The sequence below is a fragment of the Mytilus trossulus genome, chromosome 1 (genome assembly GCF_036588685.1).
Source record: "Mytilus trossulus isolate FHL-02 chromosome 1, PNRI_Mtr1.1.1.hap1, whole genome shotgun sequence".
Classification (NCBI taxonomy): Eukaryota; Metazoa; Mollusca; class Bivalvia; order Mytilida; family Mytilidae; genus Mytilus; species Mytilus trossulus.
Window position 1 is genome coordinate 77,873,252 of NC_086373.1, and position 13,005 is coordinate 77,886,256.

At 30.6% G+C, this 13,005-nt stretch overlaps 1 protein-coding gene across 4 annotated transcripts in view; it reads right to left on the bottom strand.

Moving 5' to 3' along the window:
* Positions 1 to 13,005, bottom strand: part of LOC134685716 (receptor-type tyrosine-protein phosphatase mu-like) — a 48,192-nt gene that overhangs the window by 5,963 nt on the left and 29,224 nt on the right. For 3 of the 4 annotated variants that reach the window (XM_063545675.1, XM_063545672.1, XM_063545671.1), the window contains 12 exons: positions 11,646 to 11,824; positions 11,365 to 11,452; positions 10,760 to 10,836; positions 9,656 to 9,692; positions 8,597 to 8,694; positions 8,046 to 8,165; positions 7,504 to 7,652; positions 5,189 to 5,324; positions 4,025 to 4,174; positions 3,010 to 3,109; positions 1,345 to 1,418; positions 311 to 445 (listed from right to left, as the gene is read on the bottom strand). In XM_063545675.1, coding sequence (XP_063401745.1) covers positions 311 to 445; positions 1,345 to 1,418; positions 3,010 to 3,109; positions 4,025 to 4,174; positions 5,189 to 5,324; positions 7,504 to 7,652; positions 8,046 to 8,165; positions 8,597 to 8,694; positions 9,656 to 9,692; positions 10,760 to 10,836; positions 11,365 to 11,452; positions 11,646 to 11,824 — 1,343 coding nt within the window. The remainder of the gene's footprint in view (positions 1 to 310; positions 446 to 1,344; positions 1,419 to 3,009; positions 3,110 to 4,024; positions 4,175 to 5,188; positions 5,325 to 7,503; positions 7,653 to 8,045; positions 8,166 to 8,596; positions 8,695 to 9,655; positions 9,693 to 10,759; positions 10,837 to 11,364; positions 11,453 to 11,645; positions 11,825 to 13,005) is intronic. The other variant, XM_063545673.1, reaches the window with a different exon arrangement.

Consider the following 13,005-nt stretch of genomic DNA (forward strand, 5'->3'; position numbering starts at 1 on the left):
AAAAGGAAATAGTGTATACCTCTTTGGAAAAACAGATAAACTACATTTGTATACCTCCAATTTCATAAACAATGCAAATATCAAATCCTAGTGTTTTAAGTTGGTTTTATTATCCTTTTTCATACTTAAAATCAAACTATTTGCAATATTATAAAAACAATCCACATGGTCTAGTCGATATTGTTTGTCATGGTAGACTAGGACATAAGTGTAGAATATGAATACCTGAATCACGAGGAACTCACTATAACTATAAAAAAAAACATGGCTTCAAGATATATATATGCATACAAAACTTTAATATGTATACCTTATCTGTTTTGTCAATTTCATTTAGCATTACAATGCAATAAGAATTGTGGTCGATTATGAGCCGCCAGAAGTCTACTATTGTGTTGGGTAATGGCATTTGCGTAATAATGAAGGCATCCTTTCGTGCGTATCCCTGTAATATAAATTTAAAGAACTAGTGTCTAAAAGTATTAGAATTATAATCAGTTATAATACGACATGTTTATCTTTGTTCTATGAATTTTCAACAAGTAGCAACAACAATTGTAATGTTTTTGTAAAAAAATTAAACTTTGTTGAAATACTTTGAATGAAATGACCATGACATCGTTGTTAAAATCATTTAGTTTTATTTCATGTGGTCTTTTTCTCAAAGACACTTGACGCTTTACATCAATTAGCTAAGTTGTTCTAATTCAACAAGCCTATTTTAGTCGATCCATTCTTTTCCTTTGGGAAATTATTATTATTATTCTATGGACTATATGATGTTAACAACACGAGTTATCCTTTTCACTTGGTTGTCTAAAATTATCGTTTAATCCCTGTGATGTAGAAACACACATAAATTAAAATCTTCAAAATATTTTTTTCAGAGTTTTTATATCGCTTTAAGCTAGCTATTTTTAATTCTTAATTTCATATATTTGAAATTTAACAAACACGTGTTTTTAAAATCATTTTCACTTTTTTCGAATCCATAGTCCACCAGCAAGCTGTGGTAACAAATATATTGTCTTTTTTTGTCTTGTTCGGGGTACTGTACTTTGACTTAATTACTTAATTTATTTGAACTGAACTTGGTATATCAATTACACATAAAGATAACCAATTTCTTAGATCTACGATTAATAATTAACCAATTACTAGTATGTCTTTAAAATATATATATCACTATAAACTACAGAGTAAACAAAGATATTGTGGTATTATCTTGCCTGTCAATTTTTAAGTAACAATTATACATGCCCATTTGTAAAAAAATCCAATATAGTGTAAAGTATTTTAAGTTACTTCCTATCTTAAGCTACCATTTATTTTTTACATTCTTACATTAAGAAATACTGCGTTAATATAATCGTTGTGATCTTCTACTTGTGTAGTTAGATAAGGTCGGCATCTGTTGGCTGGAATAAAATCATAAACAAATTAAAACTGAATTAAAAAATCTTGAAGATTCAATTAGTTTATCAGTTCCATGACAAGTACTTTGAGCAACAAGTGTTTGATGTATTATTCAAATTAATGTTTCATTGAAACACATTGCCTGATATGAAATATCAAGTTATCTAAACTGTTAACATTGCTAACATTGGCAAAGGAAGGATAACTCAATATTTCAAACTTTGCATTTCATCTATACTTTTTGAATTACTGTTCCTAACACAACAAATCATCGTACTAAGTATCACCAACTTGTATAAACAGTAAAACGACCAAAACTTATCGGACATTACAGTTTTAATTTGTAACTCGGATTTGTTTTTCTCTCAATCGATTTATGACTTCTGAGCAGCGGTATACTACTGTTGTCTTTATCATAAAACGTTGGTGTACTTTCTTTAATTGTTAATGGCTATTGAGATCTCGTTAATTGTATTGTTATTACAAAAGAGGGGCGAAAGGGACGGTCAAACTCGTAGATCGAAAACAACAACTGACATCATTTCAACGTTGTCTGTTCGTAATAATATCAGTTCATTATATCATGTCTGTTTTACTTTTAAATCCTTACACTTTTGATAATTTGACTTGTACTTTGACGAAATAAGGACCATCTATAAACATAATTCAACAAGTTCACGACGTTTTTCATTTGACTGTATTCATATACTGTAAAGATAACCGTTCAATTTTCAATGTCATGGACACATGTGTCAAAACAAATGCATGAAGAAATTCTCTCACATTTCCTCTGTGTTACGCAATTTTTATAGAACGAAACTAATGACAAAGGAAAGGAGCTCTCTCGGGTCTTTATTCAAAATAAATATATGCTGAACACTTCGTGCTCATATTTCATTTTTTTTTATTATTGTTGACCAGAGTGTATTTTAATTTATTGATCAAAGGACAAAGATGAACATATACTGGTCATTGAAGGATCTCCAACAGTGAGGAAAACCATACCGTCTAGTAAGTTATAAAAATCCATGGTTTGACAAAAAGTACTATTCAAAACAGAAAATCAACGGTCTGATGTGTATTGGAAGTTTAGTTTTTTATGCAGGTTTTGTTTTCTAGGGGTGTATGTTTGGTGAGTTTAATGTGGTGTTCAATATTGTTTTGATTATTCGTTCGTCCTACTATGCAATATTTGATGAAATATATATTGGATAGTTATTGTATTCTAGTTTGGACTAAATAAAACAAAACGTATATCGAGAAATAATAGGAATGAACAAGAGAGACGAAAGATTAAAATCTATCCCATCTACAATAAATATCTATTGTTGTATAGTGTTATGTCCATTTTATTGTGATTCATGCAATATTCATTAACTGAATTACGCTTTTGTATCATGAAACTTTAACATAAGTCGTACTGAAAGACGTGCAGTATTTAAATTAATAATGAGGAATAATGTTTTTATTATAAATTCGAGAGGAATAATGTAACAAAGAAACCAAAAACAGATAAGACACGGATTAAACGATAAAATACCGTAAATGACAGATTGGGTCTTTAATTGCAATTAAACTAGAGATGTATAATACCTGGAATTATTTCCGTCGATCTATTTTTGAAAATATTTTCAGGATGCAAAGCTGAAGTACTATCATCTTTTTCTATGGTTGCTGATAATAATCTTAAAACCTGAAATCAATTATTTTGTAATTATATCATGCAATCTCTTAAATGTTAAATGCTTTGATGTAAGCCTCAAAGATTATATGAAGTAATCAATTTAGTATTTATAGTTTTCAATTCATATGTTCTACATTGAATGTTAATAAAACACAAAAAACAATCTCTGAGGATGAAAACTACATTCGGGCAATGGGTACAATTATCTGTTGACATGTATTTACGTGGAAAGGCTCTAACCACGGTTAAGGATATGAGCTATCCTATTTATTCATCAGTTCAAAGTAAAATAACAAAAATACCGAACCCCAAAGAAGATTCATAACGAATAGTCAGTAATCAAATGGCAAAACCAAAAGCTCAAACACATCAAACGAAAACAAAATAACTGTCATATTCCTAACATGGTTCAGACAGTTTGCGACAAGCATACTTATACTTTCTTAGCCTATGATAATAAATGCAGCAATATGTTAGAAGTTTTATGAAAAAGACACAAATAAAATAGTGAAATCAAGCAATGGTCAACTTTTCCTGCGGGAGCTTGAACATTAATGTCCTAATAATTTCTAAATTTATCAACTGAAAATTTAATTTGTGTTATGAATCCTGTCAGTACAGAGACACTGCCTAATGAGCTGATGATACCCTTAAGGACTAGCCGTCTAACATCAGCGGTATCAACTTAGACAGGATGACAATTACACTTAACTTCTCATTTTTGAAGGAATAACTTTAATCAGGAACTCTCAAACCAAACATTTTAAAGCTAAAAGATGTATACAAACTCTCTTCGCCTAATGAGTTTTGATTCTGCCTTTGGGATCGTCCATCTTAAGTAAGATAGACTACAAATTACAAACAAAACATTAATAATAACTGTGAATACAGTTGGTAAACCGTTATTATCTGTAAACATTTAACCTCAAACTGTTCATCCATCTTGGTTTTACTGATAGACTCGTCATACTGAAGTAGATCAGATAATGTGTCGAGATATTTTTGTACGGGGACTGTTGTATCGCCACATATTAATGCTTCTAGTAACACGTCATATACAAAAAGATACTGTTCCTGAAAAATATATGATAATATATAGTATAAAGCATTGTCATTGGAATTATTAATCATTTTGAATACTTGAAGCAAAGGAATCTTCAAATGACAATTCAATTATAGGCATACTCATTGTTTACGTTTATATTACAAGTATCAAATTCATTCAGGCCACAGTAGTTTATCGGTGAAAAAACAAAACTTTACTATTCACCTACAAAGGCATACATGAATATGAAACTAAAATAAGTAAGAAATGTAATAAAAAAAATATCGAACTCAAGAGAAAATTGAAAAAGGGAAAGTTCATAAATATAAACAAAACCAAACGCTCCACTATATCAACCATAGAACCATATTGACTGAAAAACAAATGTGATACTCCTGATATACATATTATTATGCGTTTATTTTTCTACATTGGCTACAGGTATAGGGGGAGGGTTGAGATCTCATAAAAATGTTTAACCCCGTCGCATTTTTCCGCCGGTCTCAAGTCAGGAGCCTCTGACCTTTGTTAGTTTTGTAGTATTTCAATTATAGTGTGTTGTGTAAAATTTGGAAATTAGTATAGCGTTCATTATCACAGAACTAGTATATATTTGTTTAGTGTCCAGATGAAGGACGCCTCCGTGTGCGGGAATTTCTCGCTACATTGAAGACCTGTTGGTGACCTTCTGCTGTTGTTTTTTCTATGGTCGGGTTGTTTTCTCTTTGACACATTCCCCATTTCCATTCTCAATTGTATACTAGTTTCATTATTATTAGTAATCACTATTATTTTGTAAAAAACATTTTTTTTAAGATAATACTTCGAAGAGATGGGTATTTATCATCAAGAATGTACAATTCTTGAACATTGTTTCTTTTGTAGAAAAATATAGGATGATGTACAATATAACTATTAATTGTATTTTATGATTATATCATTGAATTTCCAATATCAAGATTATTCAGCGTATATCAATTCGTCAAAGCTAATCTACATAGGATAAAAGCAATACAAATAATACTCTACATTCTAATACATACTAAAGTTTGGACCATATTAACCCTCTGTGTTCGCATTAATTGTACAAAGTTGTGAACATCAACAATTCCTTCATTTTTAGCCTGGTCTAGATTAACATCAATGGCAATATAAGTTCCAGTTCTACCCACACCGGCACTGAAAAAAATGATTGGGATTCTGACAACTGTCACAGATTGATGAATACATATGACATTCGTACATGATAATGCATTAAAAACTCCTGCTTTTATATATAATGGATACATGATAACATGCAAATTTCTAATTATCAATACTAATTCTGTATTTCTGTCATTTTATCAATGAAAAATCTAAAAAGATAATTCATATTTTTTCCCTAGCCGTGATCCATAATGAATATTTTTGAATCATTAGGTTCACAACCAATGTTGAATGCTCATAGGGAGTTCAACTCCCTTTGACTTGAGATACTATCAGAAATTTATGAACATAAATCATGATATGTCTCATGATTTATACAATCAAACGTTATTACTGGTTATAGTCTTTGTATTTCAAATTATTTCTTTTTCTTGAAACCCTATCTTAACACTAAATATCGATTTGTCCAATATAATAAAACAATAAACTAATGACTCAATATAGCATTCAGGGTTATTGGTCAGTGCAAATATCTCTCGTGACTCACTATCATATGGCATACACTTGGTCAAATACAGGTAACTAATGACAACACGCGACTGGTGCCAGGATTATTGTATCTCATTGTTTTATCTGTCATACAAAATCATTATTTAATGTAATTTGATTGTGTTTAATTCTGATTAGTCTCAGACTGCTGGTGTCTGTATTGATCATAGATTATTACATTCAAGTGTTTATATTCAACATGAAATTAACGTAATTGAAGTCTAAAATTGTGTCAGGTTATATAATAAAGCATACATTTTCCATCCATCAAATCTTGATTTATGTCGTGTTTATTGTTTTTTTGCATGTTGTTGGACATAAATGTTATAAAAGATTAACCTTATAACCCTTCTATCCTCAAGGATGATAGCTACGCAGGTTTTAACGGTAATGACAGTATCATACTCATTAATGTTATAAACTTGTTTAAAACAATAAAACAAGCGATAAAAAGCGCAAAATATTGTCATAAATATACCAGGACTAAATTTTGTATATACGCCAGACGCGCGTTTCGTCTACAAAAGACTCATCAGAGACGCTCAAATCCAAAAAATTTAAAAAGGCCAAATAGTGTACGAAGCATTGAGGACAAAAATTCCTAAAAGTTTTGCAAAATACTGCTAAGGTAATCTTTGCCTGAGGCAGAAAAGCCTTAGTAAATATCTCTAATTTTTTGGCCCTTTTTAACGTATCTTGCTAAAACATTTGTTGGAAAATAGATTTAAAGCTAAGTTATTTCTGCAATGAAAGTGTCTTGCAAAGAATCAATCTGGAGATGGCAAATGAACACGAACTCTTAAAAGAGGGACGAAAGATACCAAAGAGACGGTCAAACTCATAAATCTAAAACAAACTGACAACGCTATGGCTAAAAATGAAAAAGACAAACAGAAAAACAATAGTACATATGACACAACATAGAAAACTAAAGAATAAACAACACGAACCCCACCAAAAACTAGGGGTGATCTCAGGTGCTCTGGAAGGGTAAGCAGATCCTGCTCCACATGCGGCACCCGTCGTTTTGCTTATGTGATTACAAAACCGGTAAATAGTCTAATTCGGTAGGTCAAATTGATGAAAGGGAAGGGGATTGTAGTTACGACGTAAGGAACATATCCGATATCATTTAAGAAACGGTTATTCCACAACGGTCAACCAACTCGTGATGGCGTCCGTAAAATTTACGAAGGGATGATTTCAACTTCACCATTTGGAACTCTTGGTTTAATAGCTTCCTTGTGAGCAGTAACCCTCTATCAAGAAAATCATGAAAGGAAATGCAAGCACGGGAATATCGTATCAATTGGGAGATATATTACCCGTATGCAGGTGCTGCTGGAATGTTGCTACTTAGAAATGGAAAGTTCACAATTGGAAAGCTGAAATCATCACTTTTGTCGTAAAGGTATAAATGTATAGGCAACACACTGCACTATATTTACATCATTTTTTTTTTAGAGTAAACAAGATATAATATAATTAACCATGAATATTTTGAGGTAAAATTTAATATGGTTCAGGCGCTGCTGGTGTATATATTTAAACGAGGCGAGCATCTGCATATGATGTTATCAATATGATATCCTTGGGTGACTATTTTGTCATATCAAAAATTTTAATTCCAGAAGGTATATAGCTCTGCATTATATCCACAAACCTGCAATGAATTATTGGTGGTCCATTGTCTAAATTGTCATGTAATCTTATCTTTTGCCGGAATAAAAGTAATGAATTTCCAAATCTAGGTACACCGTGATCTGGCCATGTCGTATAATGATACTGTTTTACTACTGTCGTTTTATCGTCCTGAAAAATATAAAAAGAAAGCATGAAACTTACAAAAGATGTAACAAAAATCTGATTTTACCTGAATATGCATTTTTTAAATTTGTCTTCTGGTGAATTTAAAAAAAATTAAACTGGTCAATATATTGACTTCAATGTGTTTCTTCTGATTAAACTTTGTTATTGTTATCTTATAGTTCGTTTCTAATATGTGTTGCTTTTAAGTATTTCTGTTGTATCGTTGTTCTCCTCTTAAATTTGATCGGTTTCTCTAAGTTTTAGTTTTTGTTCTTTCTCAATCGATTTTTGAATTTCGAACAGAGGTATACTACTGTTGCCGTTTTTATTTGATTGTCATGTTATTGACCCATATTCCGTTTCCGACAAACCATCATTCTACGATTACGTTCTTACCTTAGAAATTCGGAATGTTCTGATGGAAAAATCAGGTAAATATTGACATTCTAAAAACTCCACAATTAGACCTGCATACTCCTGTTTTCCTTCATCGGGCCAATACTGTTCACATTTTTTCTGTTGATAAAAGAAGTTTCTATGACAATATTACGGATGTACTGATTAGAAAGTAAAATATCGAAATTACCGAACATCAAGGAAAATTCAAAACAGAAAGTGCCTTATCAAATGGCAAAAAAACAAAAGGCCAAGCACATCAAACGAATTGAAAACAATTGTCAAATTCCTGATTTTGTTAAGGCATTTCCAAGATTTAACAATGGTCGATTGAACATGGTATCATAACTAAATATAATGAACTGTATATTTCGTTTAAAAAACATTGATTGATATTCACCAAAAAATGTCCAACTTCATTTAAACATTCTTCGGGTGCTTTTGGAATTTAGGTAAAAATTAGCTAGAATTATCTTTAATTTTTATAGGTTTTTCAACTGTTACAGAGGACATATATAATGTGTCTAATTTACTTAATAAAGCTGTCTTACCTTTCCTGTTTCTGTTGGATTTGTAAGCATTATAATTGTTTTAGAGTCCTCTTGCCAGACCATTCTCCATATGTCATCTATTGTTGGTTTGGTAGGACCTTAATCATCAAACCAGAAATTATTTTATCAAGCTGGTACAGTTTTCATCTATTTGTATTAAAATGTTGCTCCATTTATGATTTTTTATCCAAATATTCGAAATCGTTTATGAGAACTGTATGAGGGAGTTATTTCTTATTTCTAAAATAATATTATTTATCAAATGTCTAGGTTACAACAGTTTCGTTATATATTATCGAACCTCGTTTTGTCAAACTCTGTTGTATCAAAAACTCGGATGAATCGAAGTAATGTCTCGGTTCCAGAAATATTCCCGTTTGATCAATGCATATTTTTTCGATAAATATTTGCCTAGGTTACTAAATAAATCTTATTTTATGTTATGTGATATGAGAAAAAAATATTTCAATTAACATCTTTTTATGACTTTGTATACATTTTTCAAATTGAATAACGCACATGTTGTAAACTGTTTCATAATACATATAGCATGGACAATACGATCAAACTCATAAGTATAGATAAATACAATACCAGATGGTGCTACTGCTGGTGGACTGACTCTTAGTAGCCAGTACTCGGGAAAATTTATTGAAATATTTCATTCTTAATTTACAGTTTATGATAAAAGGTTGCAAACTCGCCAGGCAAAGTTGGCATCAGACAATTAGTGGTTGGTGTTTCTTTTTCGCTTTTGATGCTTTTGAACGTTCTAAAACATGATAGTCCCGCATGGATTGCACCAGTCATTGCCACCCCTAAATAAACTCATCATAGATACCAGGACTAAATTTAGTATATACGCCAGACGCGCGTTTCGTCTAAAAACGACTCATCAGTGACGCTCGAATCAAAAAAGTTTAAAATGCCAAATAAAGTACGAAGTTGAAGAGCATTGAGGACCAAAATTCCTAAAACTTTTGCCAAATTAAATTGACATACTACGTTTACACATAAAATAAAATTATAGTTTATATGAGCAAAAATACTTGTTCATACCTTGAGCAGCAATGTATGCTTTCTCTCTTTTGTACCCCTGTGAATGTAAACAACTTATATAAATAATAATATCTTTTTGCAATGTAGGCGATAGATCATTTAACTTTTCACACAATGCTTTGATTTGAGTATTTAATCATTGTATAGGTATTTTTTGTTGGTCTGTTTACTTGTCTCCTTTTGATTAGTGTCGTCCGTTCTTCTAATAGCCATTTCCTATAAATCTTATTTTCGATATTGTTGAACTAATTTGATCTAGTATATCATAGTAATGCTACCAAGGGGTAATAAAAAAAAATATGTTGGAGAAAAGTACACGCGATCCTAACCTAAACAATATCAAAAACACCAATCGTTTTCGGACCGATTAAATATCGCAAAGAAACAATTTAAGATTGCGTAACATAATTCCAACCAAAACCGGTGCTGAAGACAACTGCTTACGAAGGTAAAACATTCATGTTAATCCAGTTGTACCCATTGTGTGGTATATGACAATCAAAACTTCTGTGATAAGTTTAGACTGATTTTGTAATCAAGAGGTTTTATTAATTAAGATTTTGATAAAGTATTTAAGAAACTGAGATTCAATCATCTCTATCAAAAAAGATCAGTGTGTCTTTTCTTTTATAAATTGACCTTTCATAACTAAAGAAATTGTCAACAAACAAAAATCAATGCCGTCAAGCACAGTAGACCTCATATGAATTTGGATAATTGTCGCCTTTGGTCATATAGATCCCAACGTTTCGACCTATTTAGACATTTCTATCTTTAAAATGAGTTTGTTTAATCGTTCCTTTAAAAAGTAAATAAAATACACTTCGAATGAACAAAATCCATAATGTTTTATTTTCATTTGCACAATTAATAATGAAGGAAATAAGCAAATATATATAGGAATCGATTTCTGACTTTTCTAAACGTTTTAGATCGTAATTGGTATTTACTAAAGATATTAGTTTGTTTTCCTTTTCTTATCATTAGCATGATTAATATCTACTCGCATGCATTCATCGGTATCAATTTCAATTTCAATACAGTTATAATGCTTTTAAACTTAAGCTTACTATATCTTCTTTACACAGGATGCTAGATACTTACATCAATATAATTTGCATTTGTATAATCATCGTTTTCATCATCAGCAACAGGTGTCAGTATAACTCGAGTGTGGTCATCTTAAATATAATGGAATAAAATTGAAACAAATCAGGATGGATGTATTCAACCATTTTGTATAAACCTTGTAATTTTAAACTGGTTATGGAGATTAATCAAAGGTACAATGTAATCCCAATAAAAAAAAAAACGTAATTGATTAGTTTCATTAAAACTGACGATAACTGTGTTGTTTTATAGGTACTTCTTTGGCCTAGTTTAACTGAACTATAATTCCTATCAATATAAAAACTATATTATCTGTTATCATTTATTGCTTAAATACTTATATAATTCGCATCATGGGGGATGAATTTTTACTAAGATGTGATTTATGTGGGAATTACAACATGTTATCAATTCCCAAGATGATTACAAATTAAAGCTCTAAGGTCCATTGTATTTAAATGTGGTAAACCAGTTCTTACAAAGTGAAAACGCCTACTGCTGAGAACATTAATATCTTTAAATCATAACTCGGGATAATTTCCAGGCATCTTTCACCACCCATGGTTTGATTAAAAATCAACTTAAGTATAGAAACTCACAAGCTATAATGTTCCCGTAACGATTTTTTATTTTGTTTTCCGACTTCTGTGCTACTTCACAGCACGCTGTTAGACCAGCCGGAATAAGCTGAAAGAAAAAGGTTACATTATACTGTAAAAAGATATGACTCATGGCTCGGCAGTCAAGTAAGCACGGCAAATTCATAACAGTTCTACTTCCTGTTTGCTTTGAAATCGAAAAAGTTTCTACGTAATGAATTATTCCGTCAATATAATCTAATTAAAAGTTGTGTACTGTTAGACCATGTAGAAATAATTACCCTGTATTCAGTACGAAATCCTTCCACATCATTTTCCTTCTTCTGTTTAACATAATCCCATAGATCTTCTACTCTAACTGATGGTATTACACAAGCACCTACATTACCATAAACAGGTTCAGTTTCTACTATATTTTTTGTGGTGCATGGTTCAATTAATGGTTCTAACTCAACATCATCTATGTTAAAAAATAATAAAATATGCTATTGAATGTACACTGATGACACTATATCATATTGAATGTCGAAAACAACTTTAATCAAGAAGTCGTAAAATGCAAATAAGGTCAACACTGAAAAATAACAACATAACAGAATTAGAAGTATTTTTTTTAGTCCAGACGAAAAAATAACTTTCAGTCTAAAATCTTTTTACTATGTTTTTTTTTTAAACTATATTGACTCTGTCTTACATGAACATGAATTCGTACAATGAATTCTTTAAGAATAATCAATTATTACAACAAGAAATTTAAATATGGCTTGTCCAATTAATTTTTTTTTATTTTTTTCTCGTCAGGCACAAATGCGTGACCATGAAAAATCGACAAAGACAAACGAATTGTTTTGTATGTACCAAACAAAGCTTGTGTAAATACTGGACTTTGGATTTTTTTTAAAAACACACAGAAAAAAAGCTCTTGTGTCTTATAAAATGAAATGTTCAGTTTACATTCAAAGAGAATCCAAATAAAATCAATAGAAAAACTTGCTGGCATTTCATACATTCTTTTTAAATTAAAGCTTTTCATGCAACGCGAAAAAGAAACTGACAAAGGAAATGTATAGAACAATTTAATCTCAATATAGCTAACGATTTTATTTTGAAGTATTAGTTTTTAGATTCCTTAAGCAACTATTTCTTTAACTCAGTTATCAAATGTAGGTGATTGAAACCTTAGAACATTAAGTCAAACTGGCTGCTGATGGAATTCATTAAATATATGTTTGATACATTATGGTGTCACTGGTTTGCATGATAATGATTACAACAAAATAAATGCTTACCCCAAAGGACCATTTATTGTTCAATTACAAAATTATGTTATGAAAATAATTTCGAGTGGGGTCGCCTTTCTAATGATCCAATGTTGTATTTATTTGTCTTTGACTTGTTTGACCGTTGGTCAGTATTATTGTTTTGTTTGTCTGGGTCTGTAATTAAGCTCCTTAAAAAGTAGGTAACAAATCAACTTCTTTATCATTTAGAAACAACTTAGAGTAATTCCAGTTACGTATTTTCTATTAACATAATTCGAATTAAATAACCAAACAAAACATTTAGAAATTAAAGAATTACAACAAAGATTTAAACATATCATCAACAATTTAAAAAACACAACACATTTATGAAGAAAAA